Source organism: Maniola hyperantus, chromosome 21, assembly GCF_902806685.2.
Source record: "Maniola hyperantus chromosome 21, iAphHyp1.2, whole genome shotgun sequence".
NCBI lineage: Eukaryota > Metazoa > Arthropoda > Insecta > Lepidoptera > Nymphalidae > Maniola > Maniola hyperantus.
The window spans coordinates 3,817,320-3,839,149 of record NC_048556.1 but is presented as its reverse complement, the minus strand read 5'-3'; the positions used below and the strand labels follow the sequence as shown (position 1 = coordinate 3,839,149).

The following is a 21,830-nucleotide window of genomic DNA, read 5'->3' as shown; positions in this document are numbered from 1 at the left end:
GTTGTAGCGCGCGGCGGCTCAGCAGTTGGATCGTTGCAGAATGACGTGGACGCGCCGTCGCCGCCCGCCTCGGAGAGGCCTTCCGTGCCCTCGCTCGCGTCGGAGCGTGCCTCCGCCGCCTCGCTCGCGAGTCGCGGGTCCCCCACGTCAATGCCCCCCGGGCCCCCCGCAGCAGGGCCCCGCGGCTGCGCAGACGCCGTGTCCCGCGCGCCGCCCCTCGCCGCCCCCGCGCTGCAGCCGCGCGCCTAGCGCCACCGACCTCAACATGAACGAGTGCGACAAACCCGACATTTTGTGTTGAATTGATACAGACCATACCAGTGTTAGTTACTTCAATACTTAATTAATAAATCAACTTTTAAAGTGCGTTAAAAAAGTGTACCATAAGTAAGCGCTAATGAATGAGGGTTTCTAATATTTACATCACCATTTGGCGCCACACGTAAACAGTTCTTACATTTTGACACTACTGTCAAAACATACAGTATCCAGCAGGAAATATTGCACCCCGAACTTTAGAAAGCGATAACGGTGGTAACGGTACAGCGTTGTCTCTGTCGTTTAGGCGATGACATGAGTGACATAATATCACTCTACGAAGCTAAAATCTCTTTCTAAAGTTCGATGTGCAATATTCCTGCTGGGTTCCGTACATACCTACGTCAAATGAATTTGATGCCTGAATTCGTGCCTGGACCTGATGTCACAGTGATGCTACCTCGTTCCGCCATTACTGAGTACCTTTACTACGGCGCTTGTTAAAGGTTTGCGACGCAAGGCATACACGCTGCGTTACGCTCAACGCAGTTTTAATATCACGTTGCGTGTTTATGCGTAAAGAACTCTGCTAGTATTCGGCTTCTGCGTTGCGTATATGCATTTGACTGCGTGTGTTGCTACTATTACGTTCTAAAGCTACAAAGAACACCTACCTAACTAATGTTGTAATGTGTCGCGGCGTGTAGTTCGACCAATACAATCTTAGCGTCGAGCGTCAGCACATCACATGGACATTAAAAATTGAACAAATTTTAACAGCTAATAAAAAACTTGTGGCTGCATATTTTTTTATCATTGAACCACCGCTTGTGGCCGTCTAGACACTTCTTTTAAAATGTGACTCCGCTGCATCACAACTGGTTTCTTTGTATCTTAATTTAGTTCGTTTATCAGAATCAACATAATGAACTCAAAATAAATAAATGAAATGAAATGTGTCGTTCAATAACAATAAAATAATGCACTCGTTCTATGTCACACACTCACATTTCAAATTAAAGCATTTATTTACTTTAGAGAGTTGATGCTGCGTACTCTACTCAACATGTGAAATAAAATATTACGAATGAATATTTTAAATCGTACTGGATTTTGCGAAACGAACCTGCTAAATCAATTTTTTTTTAATCTGTCCTTTTCTTATCAATCGCGGAAATAACTTGTCAAAAAGTGACAGCATTACGAAATTTAATTAAACATTTAGCGATTTAGTGTAAGTGATCCCAGAAATCTTAAATTGTCTTGGACGTCGAGTAACATTGTTTTTTAAGTTTTAAGAAAATAAATTGAGAAGTGACTAAAACATACAAACGTATGTTATCCCTTAACTAGATCACACGACGCAAATCGATAAATTTGAGTAGAATTTGCGATCCGCCTTGTGTGCTCCAGTCCCTAAGATTAGTCAGGAGCTTACATCCTAGTGTATTACAATAGTTTAATAGTATATCTGTGGTAAAAAATATAATTAAGATTGTATATTCTGAATCACTCAGTTCTCCACTGCCTTTTGAATCTTTTCGACATTCCTAGGTTTCAATTGTAAGGCTGTTTTACGGAGAAACAACGCGACTACAGCGCGACAGGGCTCATTTGGTGCGTGGCGAAAATCTGAACTAACGTTGCCGTCAAGTGTTTTGTTCTTGTTTAAATATTCTAAGCCTTTGTTATCCAACAGCGCCCCCCTGTTAATGTCATTCAAGTGCCAAGAGAGCCTTGTCGCACTGTATGTGGCATGCTATATTGTCGGTTCACTATAACTTGACCCCGGACGTTATGTTGGCAATATTGCAAGTCACACAATAATAAACCCTTAGTCCTAAGCAATAAAGCCAACAGCAATGGTGCCAACATGACGGCAGGGGTCAAGTTATAGTGAACGGACTATAAATATTATTGATTTACTACAAATGGATTACATTTGCGGCCTGTGGAAGTCTATTTTACGGCGAAGCAACGTTGTGCTGGAACGCGATTAGAATATATTGGTTCTACTTGATCGACTAAGCAATCGATTGAGCAATCTACTATGTTACAGAACACCTAACAACTGTTTTGAAGATGAATTGGCATTTTAAATGCTAAGATTCGGAAACCAGACTGATTTCATACGACATAACTCTTGCCAAAATGTACGATATTTTTAATTATTGTCGCATACGGCCCTGTCGCATGCCGCAATGTGGTACCATTTGCTTCTTCGTAAAATAACCATTAAGCATTGATCGCAAAAGACAAAAGATATTGATGTAAAATAAAATTAAGTGTAAGTGTTGCCTTTGCCTGAAAATCGGGAGCGTTAATTTTTATTTTTAATTAAGAACCGTTAAAGGAATGTCAGGTGTTGCTAGTTATAAAAACTAAATTACAATGTGTTCATTGTATTTATCTAGTGTTGCTAGATTAGTGGTTCATGGTTTGAAGTCATCGAATCGTGTTCAGAAATGATTGATTTATTGGAATCGATTTAAATTCTATGTGTATATATTATCTTGGAGATGAAAAAAAATCGATTTGATTTCGGTGTCAAATGGTGTTCATTCCTTTTGAGACTAAAGCCGCATGTTTTATGAATAAGTCTCGGTAAGTTTTGAATAAGTTTTGCGTATTTATTTGTAATGATTCGATATAATAACTATTGTTTTTTTTTACCTTCGTCAATACAATTACTGTATTTTTAAACAATATTATGATAAACTTTTTAGAATTTATAAGGTAAAAGCTATAGTCCTGTTTTTGTTAAGTCAAGATGTTATTTTAATTGATTTATAGTCAGGTTTTTGTTTAAATATTAAATCTGAATAATTTTGTAAAATCTGAACATGACGAACAAATTTTAGTTTAGACTTTAGATTATGACATCTCTAAATCGATTAAAAAAACTAGACTATAGCGTTACTATTGATTATTATCGATTTTTTGGGAAGATGATGGTGAAAAAAAAGAGAAATTTATTTTAAAATTCCAGTAAATTGTATTTTTAACTACTAAATATTGTAAAATTTTGTGTTTTAAAATTTTATTGGTGTGCTTTTTAAATAAAAATAATTAAATTGTTTTTATATCAGTACTAAAATCAAGTAAAATAATATTTTTTATAAAGACTAATTTGCAGTAGTACACATATTCTTCAGTTTTTATGCCATCATTTACAATTGCAATTTTTTCTAAATAATATTTAGAAAATTTTAGGTACCAACCAAAGAGATGTACCAGGCTATCTTTGACTATTCCTCAATGAAATCTTTATGAAATCCGAACAATTATAATAAATGTATGCATTTGATGAATTGTTTTTTATAATTCCATATTTATTATGTTAGAATTTAAGGCCGAAATTAATAAAATATCTGCAATGACAATGCTCTACAAATCCGCTATCTCCTTCTAAAGGTCGATGTACATTATTTTCTGCCGCGTACTGTAACTTATCGACAGATAACAGATAGATTGATTTATTAATTTCGGCCGTTATAGACGCCTGAATAGTTGCATACCTGTGTGTGTCAGCTATCTATACTAATCTATCTATACTAATATAAATGCGAAAGTGTGTCTTGTCTATTTGTGCTAGCTTTTCACGGCCCATCTGTTAAATTTTAACGAAATTTGGTACAGAGATAGCTTGCATCCCGGGAAGCTTTTCATCCTGGAAAATCAAAGAATTCCTACGAGATTTTTAAAACCTAATCCACGACGAAGTCACGGGCACCATCTAGTATTATATAAAGAGGTAAAGTTTGGATCCCAATTTGGGGTCCCAAAGTACTGGAATGGCGACCTTGCACAGGAAGGCGTAGCGTTGGAAGACCCCTCCTGTAAGTGGACAGACGACATCAAATAAATCTCAAGAAGCCGTTGGATTCAAGCGGCGCAAGACCGTGGCACAAGAGACCCATGTCCAGCGGTGGACGTCTGTTGGTTGATGATGATGAAAGTTTGGCTGTAGGAGGTAATTTCCGAAACTGTAGTAGAGAAAAGATCAAAAATTCCTAAATAAATAAAACATTGCACTAATATTTAAAAGGTGGGCTAAAATTGTCCTTCCTGTTGTCCATGAGAATTTGTGAGGAAAACAAAAAACTGGAGATGCCGGGGATCGAACCCGGGGCCTTTCACATGCAAAGCGAACGCTCTACCACTGAGCTACATCCCCATTGATTGAAGAGGCGAAATTTTAATTTCGGATATAGATAAGTATAGTCTGCGACAGGTTGAGATGGCAATCGGGGTATGAGGCGGGGCGAGGCCTCGCACGTCACTCGTGCTCGCCGCACCGGGTTAGTGCGGGGCGTTCACTCCCCGATTGCCATCTCGATCTATCGCATACTATACATACCTACCGATGATAATAATGTCTTTGTCAACTTTATAATTTTATATTTCAGCCATATTGTTATTTTGTACCACTTGTGTCATCTGTCCACGTAAAATTCAAACCAATCACGTGGTTGCGTAAAATTTAAAGGTGTAGAGTAGAAGCACTATCTGGCAATTTTTTTACATAAATAAATGAAATGAGATTGTTCGAAGCAGTGGTGTTACAGATATTCGCATTAATTCAGACATCCGCATCAAGCAATGCGGAGGTTTTGCGAATGTGTAAAGAAAGTGGGCGGAGCCAGAGTGGTGTGTGTGCCTCGCGAATTTTTGCTAGTTGATATCTTAGTTCGCTAACTGACCAACCAAAAAATGTACAATGGGGGATAACAGGGGGGATTCAGGATCTGTTCTTGGTGAAATAATATTGTAAATGCCAAGCGTAGACTTTGTTATTGAATTCCAAGTTCCAACTCTTCAATCCTGATGTTGCAACAAGGTACTGAACTCCTAAGCCGTTTGGATTTGGAAAGTTTTGCTGGTGAATTGATATTTATATGATATTTTAGATACCAAGCAGTGATTACTTACACTAAAAAGCTTAAAATAAAAAATATATTTGAAAGTCGGTTTTTTTTAATAATATGGATCTTCGAAGCGGATTGTCTATTATTATGGAGGTAGGTATGAGTAAAAGCATTAACGAATTTCAACACTGATTATATATTTTGATAAATTAGGTTTATCTAAGTATACTTAAAACAGTTAAGTTAGTAAAAATATAAATTACAGTAAGTATAACAAAATATTTTATATAACAACTTTTAAGAGCGTTGGATGCGAGATTGCGAAAATAATACGAATACCTACTATGAGTATAATGTAGATATGCCCGCTTCTAAATGGCCATCATAATAATTTGGTATGTTCAAACATCAAAGTTATAAGGTGGATTTACCAAACGAGAAAATGTTCACTCTGACCCCACTGTCAAATTCTTTGATAGACAGAGAATAATGCTCTTATCTGTTTACCCAACAAAATGGGGATAAAGCGAGCATTCACTGCTTTGCTCTGTCCGTTTATCCATAGATAATTTGACGAGTGAGCCTTCACTTGTTTGGTCTAAATTCATCTTAATAATAAAGTATCTTCTACATCATCTCTCTGTACGTGTTGTATCACTCAACCACTATTTCCATAAATGCCTCAAATAATTTCTTATAGCTTTAATCACATGATAAAATAGTATAGTCTGCGACAGGTTGAGAGATGGCAACAAGATGCAATCGGGGTATAAGGCAGGGGAACGCCTCACATACTCGCATGTCGCCCGCACTGGGTTAGTGTGAGGGGGTTTGCGGGACGTTCACTCCCCGATCGCAATTTCGATCTGTCACATACTATCACAATACAGCCATAGAACCTATTTAAGAAGTAATTCTAAGGAAAATGTGATTTTCGTACAGTTACAAAATGCTTTTACAATAAATACTTAATTTAAATAATGATTAAATACAAAAATAGAAATAAAATATCTAATCTCAAGGAAATGGATATCTAACCACTTCAACAATCATGGCTAAGTAGCGGGCAGGAGGATAGCCAAAGGAAGACATCATGGCACAAAAATCTATATTTAGCTTAATGATTTACCAGCATCAATGGCAGCACAAGTACCAGTTATGCTTTTAGCCTTATCACTTGCCAGAAAGGCAATCAAACTCGCTACTTCATCTCCCTCAACCAACTTTTTTAGTGGTGTTTTGCTAACAAAATTTTGTGTGTACAAATCCAGCTGATCTTCCGTCAACCCAATATCTTTTAATAAGTTAGTTTTCACATAACTAGGATTCACTGAGTTGACTCTTACACCATCAGGAGCAAGTTCCAAAGCAACACATCTAGTAAACTGATCCAATGCAGCTTTGGACATACTATATGCTAGCGACTGAGTACTAACTTTAGTACTGAGAATGCTGGATATGTTAACAATACATCCCTTGCTTTCGATAAGGTGTGGTGTGAATAACTTTGTCAACTGAAAAACAGCTCTCATATTCACTGCCATGATTTGGTCGTAAGTATCAATATTAGAGTTCTTCAATCCTCCCATAGCAATAATTCCGGCATTGTTGATCAAAACGTCTATCTTACCGAAGTGTTCTATTGTCTCACTCACAATCCTTTCAAGACTAGAATCGTCCGTTACATCGGCTACTATAGTCAGGGGTTTTGTACCTTTAGCCTTTTCACAGTATAGAGCAATTCTTTTCAGGTTATTTTCCTTTCGACCGACGAGTGCTAAACTTGCAGATAGTTTTGAGAAGTAAATCGCCGTGGCTGCTCCGATTCCTGAACTAGCGCCGGTGATTAGAACCACTTTGTCGTTGAAATCCATTTTCAAATAACTACAACTACTTGCTGTTAAAGATTTATTTATTTATTTTCTGTTACTAAACTGAAGGAACGAGAAAAACAAAACATGAGCGACCAAGACCATCGTTTTTCATAAACAGATGTATTCAGTGTTACCCTATATTCAATGTACTCTGTGGTGTTACCAGACCGTGGACGAATTGTTTCTACTAAATATTGTAGGAGGGTGGTAGAAAGTTTATGATACTAATACTAGGCAAATAATTTGTATGGGTACCTAAGTTCTATCAAATTGATATGTTTTGTTATTTAATCAAATGAAGCTACGGCAAGGCAAATTTTTATTAACTAGGTACATTGCATTATTTGATTAAGTCAGGTAAAAATATTAGGTAATTTTGTATGGGAGTTTAACCTGTAACTATTATATAATGAATCAAGGTTTGTCTACTTTTTAATATATTAATAATTATTTATGTTGTTGTTCAAAATCAATTTTCGTTCTACCACCTATCACTACCACTATACTAGCAGATTCAGAAAAATCAGGCAACATTCATCGTAAAGCGTCAGATGTGACGTTAATAATTGCACGTGATCGGAAGTCAGCGTTATGGCGCGATTTTCAAACGGAAGTACGAAGGGATCATTCCATAGTCCATACTAAATTAATTTCCTAGTCACCACGCCCACCAGCTTTTAGTTTTATAATTGTGAAATATTTTTCTAGTAACTAAGTACGTACCTAAATGAAGAATAGCGAAAGCTTTATGTAGAAAATGATTTCGAACGTACTAGTTAATTAAATACATAATTAATTGAGATCGACAAAACATCTCATAGGTATGTTGAGTGACAGAGACAACGCTCCACAAAGCCGAAATCTCATTTTAAAGGTCGATGCACAATATTTCTTGCCGGCTACTGTACATAGGTACAGACCTACTTTAGAAATAGAGAAATATTTTAGAAAATTTTATTGAATTGACCCATTTAGAAATAAAACTCAGACCGTCTGTCCTACTGTACTTGCTGTTACGGCGGAGTTGTCAAAATAATAAGTATGCGCCTTAGCATAGTTTAGTCAGGTAGGTAGGTATATATTTTAGTTTTGTATGTTCACGGAATTGACCTGCGACTCGGCAGTCGGCGGCAACAGCTGTGATTTACTGAAACTAAACATGATTTATCGGATAGTCGTGACTGCGCCTTATCGTTATGCTTGAGCTTCTTATAAGCCTGGAGCACCACAGAGACGTTAGCTCTCTATGCGTGTTCTATCGCCTGTATAATGGGGAGTGCTCTGAAGAGCTTTTTGACCTCATTCCACCCTCTTTTTTCTACAACCGCACCGCACGCCACCGTAAGGAATTTCACCCTCACCACCTGGGTGTCTGGTGCACTTCGACCGTCCGCTGCGCCAGATCCTTCTTTCCACGCAAGTGCAAACTGTGGAACCAACTCCCATCGGCGGTGTTCCCACTAGATTATAACATGGGGTTATTTAAGGGGCGGACCAACAAATTCCTAAAAGGCCGGCAACCACTTAACATCAGGTGCCCGCCTGCTCGTTTGCTCGCTATATCTATTTAAAAAAAACCTAATAATATTTCTTTCCAACTATATACTCCAGGTTCCTGGCTTTGAGCTTCCTGGTTAGAGCTTCCTGTGGGAACCTTTTGGTTCGGAGCGTCTTGTGGTGGCTGGACATCCTACGCTGGGCGAGCAAGACCCCTATCAGCTTCCAAGGGTCTCCACACGAACACCTGCCGTCGGGACCCTGGAGTGCCTGCGGACCCCCTTCTATTGCGTTCAGGCCAGTGCCCTCTTCCATCTAAAGCTCAGTACTGCAGTGTGGTGCGGTGGGAAATGTGTAATAAAACTTCAACGATCCACGACCCTGGCTTTTCATTTATCTACCTGTGACGATCACCCCGTCACACTTTAACGTGCGGGTGTGCGGGGCGTTCCCTCCCCGATTGCCATTTTAACCTGTCGCGTACTATGCCTACAAAATATTGTTATGACATACGAAATCATAATATAACTAGCATCTAAATCATTCGATATTCGTTTGTGGGGCAAGACATTCATCTAAGATCACATTTACATATAAAACATAGCGATATATCAATTCGGCCACGAATGCAATTTGTGAATGGGGCTCATAAATAACTATTTCCGTTTGACGCATGGCGACCCTTCGGTTTAAGCGGGCTACACTATGTTTTCCACGAAGATGTATTTAAACCTAGAAATACATCAACATCATCAACAACCGATGTTTTGTTGATGATGTGGAGCAGCACGAGAAGGGTTTAGGCAATAATCTACCACACCAATTCCCTTCGACGGCGTTCCCACTGAATTTCAATGGATGGGGTTATTCAAGGGGCGAATCAACAATTTCCTGAAAAGCCGGCAACGCATTGGCCGCTATTGTAGTGCTGCAAATGTTCATAGGCTCGCCTGCTCTTTTGCGCACTATTTATACTAGGTAGGTATCTACCTGGGTAAGTACATTATATAAAAACACTAGTCAAATGCAGATTAGAGACTTCACACACCTTTGAGAACTCTCAGGGATACCTACTGGTGTTCTCGCGATGTTATCCTTCACTGTTTAAGCAACTGATATTTAATTGCTTAAAGGTTTGCATAAGCTAGAAAGGACTCACAATTTTCTCTTTGGGTCAACTGTCATGTCTAAAGTACGGCTTAGCCTCAGAATAGTGGGTTTACCCTTAGCATAAGGACTAAAATCCTTAGCTCAAATCACATCTCATCGGCAACTCGATCTGTCGCGTACTATAGGTAGGTATAAGTATTACTTATGTCAATTTCAGTGGTTTTAGGAACTAGGGAACTGCATGTCTTTGAATGTTCCATATCAATGTTTCTCCCGCGTCTATTTGACAGATGCGTTGGGAATGTGGCGACCGGAAGGATTTTTCAAGCGATCGCAAATCAACTGTGAAATTCAATTGAGCCGCTATAAATTTTGTTGGTTTGAAAAATTGTACAATTTACCTTTTTTCGGTTCTGTATTGGGCAATATATTTTTCTGTAAAATTTATTTCAATAATAATGAGGGTTCCGGACCTCAAAAGGAAAAACGGAATACTTATAGGATCACTTTGTTGTCTGTCTGTCTGTATGTCTGTCTGTATGTATGTCTGTCTGTCTGTCTGTTTGTCTGTCTGTCTGTCTGTCGGTCTGTCAAGAAACCTATAGCCAAACCATTCTTATTCTGTGAGGAGATCCGTGCTCATCAGTGAGCCGGCGATGGGTTGATTCTGATGATGATGATGATTAAGTAATATATTTTCATCATCATCATCATGATAAACCCATTGCCACCCACTAGGTATAGGCTATAACACCTTAATAGTAAGTATATTTCAGTGAATGCTGTATCAAGAGGTTCATAAAACCACTATATAAAGGACTAGCTTATGCTCGCGACTTCGTCCGCGTGGACTACATAAATATCAAATCCCCATTTAACCCACATATGGGTAGAATTTCGAAAATCCTTTCTTAGTGGATACCTACCTAGGTCTTTGCAAAGAACACACCCTCCAAATTTCATGTCTCAGGACCAGCGGCGGTTTAGGCTGTGCTTTGATATAGGTATAAGTCAGTCAGTCAGTCAGTCAGGACTTTGAGTTTTATATATACATACAGTAGGTAGATAGAGATTCAAAATTAAACAAACAGCAAGCAATGAAATACCTAACTCATAAAACAAAGATAACCGCAAAGTATAAACTTGGAACGAGCAATAGGCAGTAAACCTGATGTCGAACTCATCTGAAGTTCATTTACAACAAACAATCGCGCCGACTCAGCGAAATGGCCGAGTTTCACCGAAATGGACAAACAGGTATAAAGCACTTACGCTGGAAGAGTGTGCCATATAAATTTTACAAAAAAAACCGACTTCAGTAACTAACCGTGTTTGTACACAAAAATTAAAAAATAATTTAATTTATTATCTTTAATTTTTTATTTTACAATTTTTTGTGGTCCCATATGTATTAAAATATGCTATGCCTGATTGAAAATCTACTGTTTACTTCTTAGTAAACAGTAGATTTTTAATCGCTTTTATTTACTCTTATCCGTTGATGAGATTCATTATCTATCTATGAAGATGTTCAGGTTTTCACCAGTATGGAACCACCTTGAAAGTATACCTTTTCAAACAAAAAAAGAATTTTTAAAATCAGTCCAGGCATCTTCGAGTAATCCATAAAAAATATTCCGACGAATTGAGAACCTCCTCCTTTTTGAAGTCTGTTAAAAATGACAGTTATTTTTTGTGCCCATTCGAAGCGCCTCACCGCGCGTACCGGGAATTAAATTGACATTTTGTGTTATCAAATGGTATCCGTGTTGTTACTATGTTGTCAGATGTCTTATCACATCACTAACATTTAGTTCTGAGGACTTCACATGACGCTTACTCAAATTGCTTCAATAACTCGCAATTCGCACTACTCTACCAAGTACGCTGGACCCAGCGTACTTGTATTAGTAGAGGTCAGTGCTGAGTTCAGTATCCTGTGATCCTGTGACGTGGGAATTAGCTATAAAAACTTTTTTACAATCCACAGGGGTGCTAGGTGGCTTAAGTGTTGCACCTAGGGACTTACATAATTTTATCGATAATTGGAACCAGCTCCTGTGCTTATTGAAGAAAAAATCTATCGTCTGTTTGATAGATAGGTTATAATATTTTATTACTTAGTGACAATGAGCTACTTAATTGACGTACGACCTAGCCTAATTTTTATTATACTTCCATACTAGTATTACCTACCTAACTACCTACTTAGTTAGAATTTAATAACCTAAACTTATAAATTTAATAATTTACCTAATAAGAAATTTTCCATTGAAAGTAGGTACCTATGGTACAACTTAAACTAATATTTATAAGTAAGTACAGATCTTCTTTATTCTTTCTTTTCATGGAACGTATAATGGAAAGTAAGGAGAAAGACGAAAGAGGAGGAAGTTGAGTTAGTCCGCGGCAGTAATGGTAGGCCAACAAGGCGGGAACATTACTGCTTAGAGAAAGGAGGGGTTTTTAGTCGGTAGGAGTCCGGCACTATGTCCATGAGGATTTTCCCCTCCTAAGCGAAAAAAAAGAAAAAAAAAAGATCTTTATTCAATAGTTATTCTACTCCTACTTCTCCAACTAGAATTTTTAGACAAGGCAAATATTTATTTAGAATACTTACCAAATATATCAGTTACCTACTAGCTACTATGTACTTAGGTAGTATACGAATTTCATGACATTCTTGTCCATCGCCAATATTTCACCACATGGAGAAATTGGTTACATTACAAAATTCGATAATTTTAGGACATATCGCAATTATTATAGAAAACACACATATATATCACTACATATATCGATGTAAGGCCATTGATGAAGGAACATCACTAGAACCGTGATGCAATAATTCTTGGTAGCACCTCATTTGCATTTCTTTATTGGATCGCGGAGAAATTGAGAAAAATTTGGGCACTCGCTTTTAATTACGATTGTACTACTGCAATTCGGAGCTGGTTTACGACAGGATTTTATTTTCATTTGGATTTTAAAGGAATTATTAGGTAGATAGTCCTCTTTTGATATAAAAATAGGATTTCCCAGGTACTTTAGTAGTTCCAGGTCGTTTAGTATCAGCAGTTAGCCTATCAAAATAGCACGATCAACCAATTGCCGGCCCACTACTGAGAAGGGTTTAGGCCATAGTCTGCCACGTCGCTGGCCCAGTGCCAACTACAATTTATTTAGTAGGTATTAAATATCTTCTCCGCCAATACTAACTAATTATGTACAGCTAATATAATACCGCAGGGGTTTCCAAACTTTGAGGGCACGGACCCTCAATCAGTCCGTCATATTTTATGGAACCCCAAACCAAATGATTAAAAAATTATCTAGCTACTGCAGTGATCAAATCAGAAATGAGGAGATACAGAGTAACCGACACAGGTTACTCTGGTAGAAGCTGAAGTGACAATTTGCAGAGCACATAGTTCGAAAATCTGATAGATAGAGGCGCAGGAAGCCACTGGGTTCAAGAGACCTATGCCCAGTGGTGGATGTCCATCGATTGAAGAAGATGATGATGAAAGTTACTGAGCTAAATATTTCCGCGTGTAAAGGCAAGTACTAGAATTCTTGTTAGAATTTACATTTTTTGTTCAGTCCTGATCGCACGTGGAATAATTTGAAGGCTTTCACTTTTTGATATGTAGTTATGCGTTTAAAGGTAACGATTTACGCTCTCAAGTGTAACAGGGGATGTAGCTCAGTGGTAGAGCGTTCGCTTTGCATGTGAAAGGCCCCGGGTTCGATCCCCGGCATCTCCAGATTTTTGGTCTTTATTTTTTACTTAGGTAAAATAAGATGGGGAACTATCAAAAGGAAATCGTTTAAAAATGATGTAGGTTTTCGCGGGGTAAAAAGCTTTTCGGGGAAATAAATAAATTGTTTACCTACCTAATTAAGAAAAAACCTAAAAAAATATGTAACAAACAAACCCACTTTCACACTTTTTTTATTCTGATACAAGTTAGCTCTTGAATATTTCACTTGATGGTAAGTGATATTGCAGTCTACAGGGGAAGCGAGCTAACTATCAGTATAGATGTAGATAATTAAGTTTTTTTCTATGACATCGAATTTTCCTACGTTGAACAACGGTTCACTTAGTCTTTGGAAGAAGAGTAGGTACAAAGAATATTGTAGTGAAAATTAATTTCTTTCGAACTTTATTCATATTAGGTGCAATATCTACAGCAAATAATTTTCGAATAACTATAATAGCCGAAAGCTCATTTAATAGGGTTTAATCCTTCGTTTAGTACGTGAAGATATTTTTATGGGCGCCTCGGAATCTCATCAAAGAAAGGCGAGAGACACCCTTGCCCCATCCCTTGACAAGTTTATGATTTAGCGCCATTTTAGCGCTCTCCTACTATTTGATTATAATAGAAATTAGGATGTTTGTTAAATACTTACTTATTACAGGAACTTTGCATTAGGTAAAAGCATGATAATCTTTTACATAGGTAGAAGAAAACTCAATAAACTACTCAATCGTTGAGAGCACTGCACTCGAAATTTTAGACGAGTTGAATACCTAGGACACACAATCCAGTTTGGTAGGACTAATATCGAGGAAGAAGTTAGCTCTGCTGGGCAGCGTTGGAGAAGCTTGTCTTCTTGTCCAAAATTCCTCAGTGCTTGAACACCAAAGTCTTCGAACCAAAAACTGGATAAGTAAACATTTTAAATTGAAATACGTATGTACGATCAATCTGTTTACCTACCCAATGAATGTATAAACTTTTATTTGTGAATATCTTCATTAACGTTTGTACGGTACGCGGCAGAAAGTAATGTACATCGACCTTTAGAAGCAGATAGCAGATTTGTAGAGCGTTGTCTCTGTCGTTGCGACCGACAAAACGTCATATAGGAGTGACAAAGACAACGCTCTACAAAGCCGAAATGTCATTCTAAAGACCGAGGTACACGTAATATGATGAATTATGTAGATTGTTGACAAAACGTTTTAAGTACGTATCTACTAAGTTAATCCTACATACATTCGTCTCCGTAACGTTAACGTAAGTAGTAGTCATTAATTTAAACAATGCAAAGTCGATGGCAGCTCTTATCTCTACCCTTTTTGATAACTAACAAAGGACAACCTAATTCGACTTGGCAATCAAAGATAGAGAGAGAGAACAGGAGCAGAATAATATATTAAAAGTGAAGAATAAAGCAGAAAGAGTATGAGGCATTTTCTAGGCAAGCCTCAATAGCTCAACCGGTATAGGAGTGGACTGAAAACCGAAAGGTCGACGGTTCAAACCCCGCCCGTTACACTATTGTCGTACCTACTCCTAGCACAAGCTTGACGCTTAATTGGAGTGGAAAGGGGAATATTAGTAATTTAAAAAATGGCTAATTTTCTTTAAAAAAAAAAAAAAAAGCGCGCTCCAACTTAGACCTCATCATTGCATTTTAAGTATGACTTTAGTCAAGCCATCGTAGTAGTAGGCACCTATCTACATACAACTTCTTTGAGTCAAGCACAGGCCTATCACGCAATAAAAAAGACAGCTGTATTCGTTTAAAAAAAGTTTCATTTCCGAAATCTAAATGTATAAAAGGAAAAGGTGACTGACTGACTGACTGATCTATCCACGCCCAGCTCAAACTACGTGACGGATCGGGCTGAAATTTGGCATGCAGATACCTATTATGACGTAGGCATCCGCTTAGAAATGATTTTTAAAAATTCAATGAAATAGGGGTTTGGTGTGTGATTCACGCGGACGAAGTCTCGAGCATAAGCTAGTCCTATATATACTTGCTTACCTATAATATATATTTCTGTTTTGAAAAGTAATTTATACACTTTAAATCCAATCCTAAGTTCCGGTTGGAAAAAGAAAATTTTATTTCCGAAATAATTTTCCGAATTTCCATGTTGTTGTTCGTTTCAGGCGTCGGTATCCGGCATCGGGCTTGCCAGTCACGTGCGCGCACGTGCCGGGCCGCTGGCGGGTGTAGAGGTGTATATACGAGGAATATAGGCTGCTCAATCGATACTGTACCAGCTTGGCTGTTGGTGTTTTCATAGACACTCTATTTCTTTCAGTAAAACCAGCGAATTTCGAGTAAACACCAATAAGTTAAATCGTAAGTCTGTTTTGTATGACAAGCTCTGAAAGCGAGGTTGCTGTACGAGTATGGAAACACAGTAAATTGGAAGGTGTATAAGGCAATTTTGTGTATCTTAACCCATCACCACCACCATAACAGTTCACTATACTGAGGGCGTCACGTGCGCGGACGTAGCGGATCGCTGCTGGGTGTAGGTAGAAGTGTAGATATCTATGTAGGAGGAATATAGGCTGCTCTCAGCTTGGCTGTTGGGGCTTCGATAGAACCTCTGTTTCTTTCAGTAAAACCAGCGAATCTCGAATAAGTTGGTTTTGTATGACAAGCTCTGAAAGCGATTTTGATCGCGCGTCTTTGAGCGATTTTACTTCGAAGGGGTAATTATGACGATTTATGTAGGTAACTATTATATTATCATCCCATCATATTTCCACTACTGAGCACGGGTTCGTATCAGAATGAGAAGCGTTTGGCCATAGGCCATCACGCTGGCCAAGTGTGGATTGGCAGATTTCACACACCTTTGAGAACATTACATGGAGAACTCTCAGGTATGCATTATGTTTAGACTTTTTATGTTAAGAACTTTTATATTTGACTCGACTACTTAATATATATTTGGTAGGTAGGTACTAGTGCAGTAAAGTATCTAGTGCCATAAATAGTCAGTTATCGGCTCTTCCGGGCTGCAATCGGCGGATTAGCCGATACATCAGCGCTGGGATGCCATCCATTGCGGTAATGGCGCCATACATACGTAGTTGCAAACCGTTTCGTTGAATGTTTTATATCAACGATCTATTGCCGTGGTATAAACTACAAGACATATTATTATGGCTTACTAGATGATGCCCGCAACTTCGTCCTAGTGGACTTAGATTTTTAAAAAACCCGTGGAAGCTTTTAGATTTTCCAGGATAAAAAAAGTATTTAAATAAGGAGTCTAAAACAATTGGAACAAGATTAAATCTCGAATAATGCAGCCAGTATTCTGGGCACCATTTCTCGTGGGCATGATTAATTATTGTACCTACAGTAATTAGATAAGGCTAGATTTAAGCTTTATTGTAATATTTTCAACAAAAAATATATAATAAGTAAGAATATATAAATCTCTAGATTAAGCAGAATATACACAGCATCGTGTGGTAAAAGCTCACAAAAGCTTCGCGCCGAGCGTATTAGCAAACGATGCGACCTGCCAGGGCTGCCATTCAGCTATAAATAGTTTTCTAGGTGATGCCTGTGAGACTGTCCGCGTGGATTCAGGTTTTTAAAAACCCCGCGGTAGCTCTAAAAAAGTAACCCTTCTTATATCCGTCTCCTCTCAAAATAGGTTACAGCCTACAGGTTATGACAGACAGATATACAGACACACTTTCGCATTTTATAACATTGCATTTATAAAAATCGAGGATCCATGGCATTTTTAAAAAGCCGTGAACTTTCAAGAGAAGTAACTCTTTACAAAGTTCCACAAACAATTTCATTAAATGGATAAATCAAAAATGGTTCGTACCTATTGCTATAATTTATTTATTTATTTATTTTATTTTATTTTTTACATCTTATTATAACGGCAGTGCCACTTACACTAACTAGATAATTAATAATAAATTTAAATACAAATAAAGGTACAAGAAAAAAGACATAAAATACAAAACGATAAAAAATCAAAGGATTTTGAATATGTACGCTGAGAACATTGAATGACATAATATTATAATATATATTCCATTATACGTTTTTTTATTCGATCGTGCGTTCATTGGCGTTAATTGTCAAAACAGACATTTTTAATAAGAAAAGCAAAACCCCAACACGCATCCCGATTTTTTTAAATAATTTTGTGGGTAGTGGCAGCCCTGCATGGTGAGGTGATGGTATACGTAGACTACGTGAGGTGAATATACGTTCCCCGTATTACGGGCTGCGCACGGTAGGGGGTGATTAGCTATCAAAAAGTTCAGCGTACATCCCTAATGTAGGTATCTGTAGAGCTATACAGCAGATTTTAAGGGGGTGTAAAATTTTCTTGTATTTTTCTGGAATTTTTATTTTACAAACAATAATATGAACTTCCACTTTTACTTTATACTTAGCAATGTTTAGGAAAACATATCTTAAAATTCTCTATGCTTATCTAGAATTTTTCAATTCTAGAAACCTCAGTAGGTAGAAAGAAATAGGTTAAAAGAAGAGATCGGTGTCACAAAGCTTTACCTATATAAAACTAGCTTATGCTCGCGACTTCGTCCGCGTGGACTACAAAATTTCAAAACCCTATTTCACCCCCTTAGGAGTTGAATTTTCAAAAATCCTTTCTCAGCGGATGCTTACGTCATAATAGCTATCTGCATGCCAAATTTCAGCCCGATCCGTCCAGTAGTTTGAGCTGTGCGTTGATAGATCAGTCAGTCAGTCAGTCAGTCAGTCAGTCAGTCATTCAGTCAGTCAACTTTTCCTTTTATATATTTAGATTACGAACCGGCGTGAGAAACTTCGCTTTATCAATTATAACAATAAAATAGTGTTAAACCAGTAAAATAACAAAAACTTTTCGGTAATAGAAACCTCAGTAGAGATCGGTGTCAAATTATGAACCGTCTTGAGACTTTTGGGAGTTTGGTAATTTCTTAATGAAATTAAATTAGAGAGATTTCATTACCTACTCTGTTTTTTTACTAATTGTGCCAAAGTCTATATTAGACTATAGAATTATCATTTTTCAATTCCAGCTGTCTCCTCTTCAATCTGTACCATTTATCTCAATCTCGTCGCAATCTGGCGAAATTTCCAAACAATGATCCTCATATAAAAAGAGTCCACCGTGACTCGGCGTTAGATTAGTTTTTGCGCTCCTCTTGACCGGTTGTTGTTGTTTTATTAAAAAACTGTCCCCAAGTAAGTGTTATACGATTACTATACGACCGCATGTGCGTGGACACTGCTATTTGGCTACTAAACAAGCGTTTTCTAAGGCATCAGGCAATCAGGGAGCGGATGGAGTCCATATTCGTCAAATATTACTCAGGGAGAGTTAAGTCGAGATCTATTGAGCTCACTCTGACTTTGCTTAGGGTTTGAACTTGTCAATTTTATTGATCATAGTAAAGCTGCCTGTATTATAATAATCATATTAAATATATGTCGGAGAACAAGAGGAGGAGGGTATCAGAAAAAGAAAAGGTGACTGACTGACTGACTGACTGATCTATCAACGCACAGCTCAAACTACTGGACGGATCGGGCTAAAATTTGGCATGCAGATAGCTATTATGGTATCCGCTAAGAAAGGATTTTTAAAAATTCAACCCCTAAGGGTGTGAAATAGGGGTTTGAAATTCGTGTAGTCCACGCGGACGAAGTCGCGAGCATAATTTGAGATAAATGGTACAGATTGAAGAGGAGACAGCTGGAATTGAAAAATGATAATTCTATAGTCTAATATAGACTTTGGCACAATTAGGAAAAAAACAGAGTAGGTAATGAAATCTCTCTAATTTAATTTCATTAAGAAATTACCAAACTCCCAAAAGTCTCAAGACGGTTCATAATTTGACACCGATCTCTACTGAGGTTTCTATTACCGAAAAGTTTTTGTTATTTTACTGGTTTAACACTATTTTATTGTTATAATTGATAAAGCGAAGTTTCTCACGCCGGTTCGTAATCTAAATATATAAAAGGAAAAGTTGACTGACTGAATGACTGACTGACTGACTGACTGACTGATCTATCAACGCACAGCTCAAACTACTGGACGGATCGGGCTAAAATTTGGCATGCAGATAGCTATTATGGTATCCGCTAAGAAAGGATTTTTAAAAATTCAACCCCGAAGGGTGTGAAATAGGGGTTTGAAATTCGTGTAGTCCACGCGGACGAAGTCGCGAGCATAAGCTAGTCTAAATATATAAAAGGAAAAGCTGGACGGCTCGGTCTATCAAACCCCTATTTCACCCCCTTGAATTTTCAAAAATCCTTTCTTAGCGGATACCTATAATAGCTATCTGCATGCCAAATTTCAGCCCGATTCATCCAATAGTTTGAGCTGTGCGTTGATAGATCAGTCAGTCAGTCAGTCAGTCACCTTTTCCTTTTATATATTTATATTGGAGTATTCCATGGCCCCTATAGTAGATGAATGAACGGATATATTTTTATGAATTGATATTGTTTCGAATACGATGAATTTATGATCAAAAATGATGTAAAAATAAATAAATTATTGTAATAGGAGATATAATTGGAATTAACGTATTAGGCAATAAAGGCTTTTTTATTTATTTTATTTTTATTTTATTATTCCATGGCCCCAACTAATGGCGAATCGCGTCGGCAAGAAGCCAGGGGAGGTAATGGCACGAGGACATTCGGCGTGAGAGCGGCGTCGTAAATCATCGCTAAGCCGGAGAAATGACGAATATACCGGAATGACGAATACTGGTCGCGCTGCGGAGTACCATACAAAGTGATGCAGTCTTTTTTGGCAATTTCTAAATGCTATTGTGAAGCAGACAAGTTGTAATTTTTAGTGTAGAGGTACTTACCTATTATAGGTACTTAGCTAAACTAAACTAATAGTTATGTTCTCAAAGGTGTGAAGTCTGCCAATCCGCACTTGGCCAGCGTGGTAGACTATGGCCAAAACCCTTCTCACTCTGAGAGGATGCGTGCTCTGTAGTGAGCCGGCGATGGGTTGATCATGATGATGATGAAACTAATAGTTGGTTAGATTATATATAGATTATAGTTAGATATCTGCGAAATTTATTAAGTAGGTAAGTAGGTACAATAGAGAGAGAGAGAGAGCGTGCCAGACCTTTGTTATTTTATAAAAGCTGAAAGTTTCTCTGAGTATTGTCCCCAACACTGGGAGGAACGTTTGTTTGGATCATGGTTGCTTTGGGAGATAACAGGTAATAAAGGTGTGAAAAATCTTACGTCAAAGTATAAAGTCTATTTTTTAACAATACGGAGAGAAACTTTCAGCATTTATAAAATAACGAAGGTCTGACACGCGCTGGCTCTAAGTCCACAAACAAGTTGATTTAAGCAAGAAGTATAGTTATACAGCATTATATTAGCAAACAGGATGAATGATCTCAGACCGATTACCAAGACTGGTGGCCTTGATAGTGTCATTGGGATATGTGATAGAACGTTCCTGAAAATCTGCATCCGATGGATAACCCTTGTAGCAATAAAGGAAAACTATCCCAAGCATAGAATTGGAAATTTCATCATTTTACAAAGACTTATATTATCTACTGAGGGCAGTGACGCCAGATCTCGGCTTAGGTCATGGTTAAGTTAAATACACACTATACGAGTGAAGACCTCTGGTTATCATTTCCAAGAGTAATCGACTGCAAGCGATAGGAAAAGCTAATACGTAGCTTACTGAATTTTCCGAGGAGATATCTCTTTTCGTTCGTTCCTGAAGATCGTGCTTCTGGCAAAATCCTGCCCTCAACAGTTTAAGTAGTTTCCATCAGTTTCTGTTTTACAATGCTATTAAATTTGTACGTGTTTGACTCCCTCAACTAGTCAGACCACTTCAAGGGTGAGCATCGTCTCAGTACCTTATCGTCAGTGTTGGCCGTGACAATGAGATTCTCCTCTAGAGTCATGACTGTCGTCCTTACGCCGCATGATGTGACCAAATTACGAGAGCAGCCGTTGGTAACATATTATGGAGAAAAGTCGAGCAGTAATTTCGAGCTGTGAAAGAATAGACACGTTTATTGCGTTTGGCAGTCTACGAAGTTCTCACGAAATACATATCTTTTCTTCTTTACCTTTCTCTTGCTTTATTGTGCCATGTTTCAGAGGAGATAGAGAAGGCATAATTGGTCGGATCATCACATCTCTCCACATTATAAGAACATAGGTTGACCCCTCTTTTGATCCAACTAATATAGAAATAGAAGCTTGTTATAAAAAGGTTAATTACTTTACTAAGACTTGTTAAACGAGAATTGTAAAGTTAAACCTACGTTCTTCCGTTTCGTTTCATAAAAAACATGTATTTTATATACCTACCGTGTCGATCCTTAGGGGATCATCCTCCATAAATAGATAGACCATACTTTAGGCATTTTATTTTACAAAAAACATCCATTCT

The 21,830-nt window shown here is 37.8% G+C and overlaps 2 protein-coding genes and 2 non-coding genes across 6 annotated transcripts in view; 2 read left to right on the top strand and 2 right to left on the bottom strand.

Moving 5' to 3' along the window:
* The window catches only part of LOC117992593 (tubulin polyglutamylase ttll-4-like), a 32,048-nt gene extending 28,483 nt beyond the window's left edge, over positions 1-3,565 (top strand). Inside the window, exon 15 of one of the 3 annotated variants that reach the window (XM_069505881.1) lies at positions 40-3,565. In XM_069505881.1, coding sequence (XP_069361982.1) covers positions 40-249 — 210 coding nt within the window. In that variant the 3' untranslated portion in view covers positions 250-3,565. Of the gene's footprint in view, positions 1-7 lie in introns of all 3 variants that reach the window. The other 2 variants (XM_034980318.2, XM_069505883.1) reach the window with 2 other exon arrangements.
* A 798-nt stretch (positions 3,566-4,363) lies between these two features.
* Positions 4,364-4,435, bottom strand: TRNAA-UGC (transfer RNA alanine (anticodon UGC)). Its single transcript has one exon. It is a non-coding gene; the product is annotated as a tRNA-Ala (tRNA).
* Positions 4,436-5,303: 868 nt separating this feature from the next.
* On the bottom strand, positions 5,304-7,132 carry LOC117992594 (meso-2,3-butanediol dehydrogenase-like). Its single transcript, XM_069505924.1, has one exon. It carries the CDS (start codon positions 6,998-7,000, stop codon positions 6,239-6,241), a length of 762 nt encoding a protein of 253 aa, XP_069362025.1. The 5' UTR covers positions 7,001-7,132; the 3' UTR covers positions 5,304-6,238.
* Positions 7,133-13,302: 6,170 nt separating this feature from the next.
* On the top strand, positions 13,303-13,374 carry TRNAA-UGC (transfer RNA alanine (anticodon UGC)). Its single transcript has one exon. It is a non-coding gene; the product is annotated as a tRNA-Ala (tRNA).
* Positions 13,375-21,830: the final 8,456 nt, after the last annotated feature.

Bases quoted from the DNA above. Each gene is read 5' to 3' on its own strand.
- LOC117992594 (XM_069505924.1), bottom strand. From the start codon at position 7,000: ATGGATTTCAACGACAAAGTGGTTCTAATCACCGGCGCTAGTTCAGGA.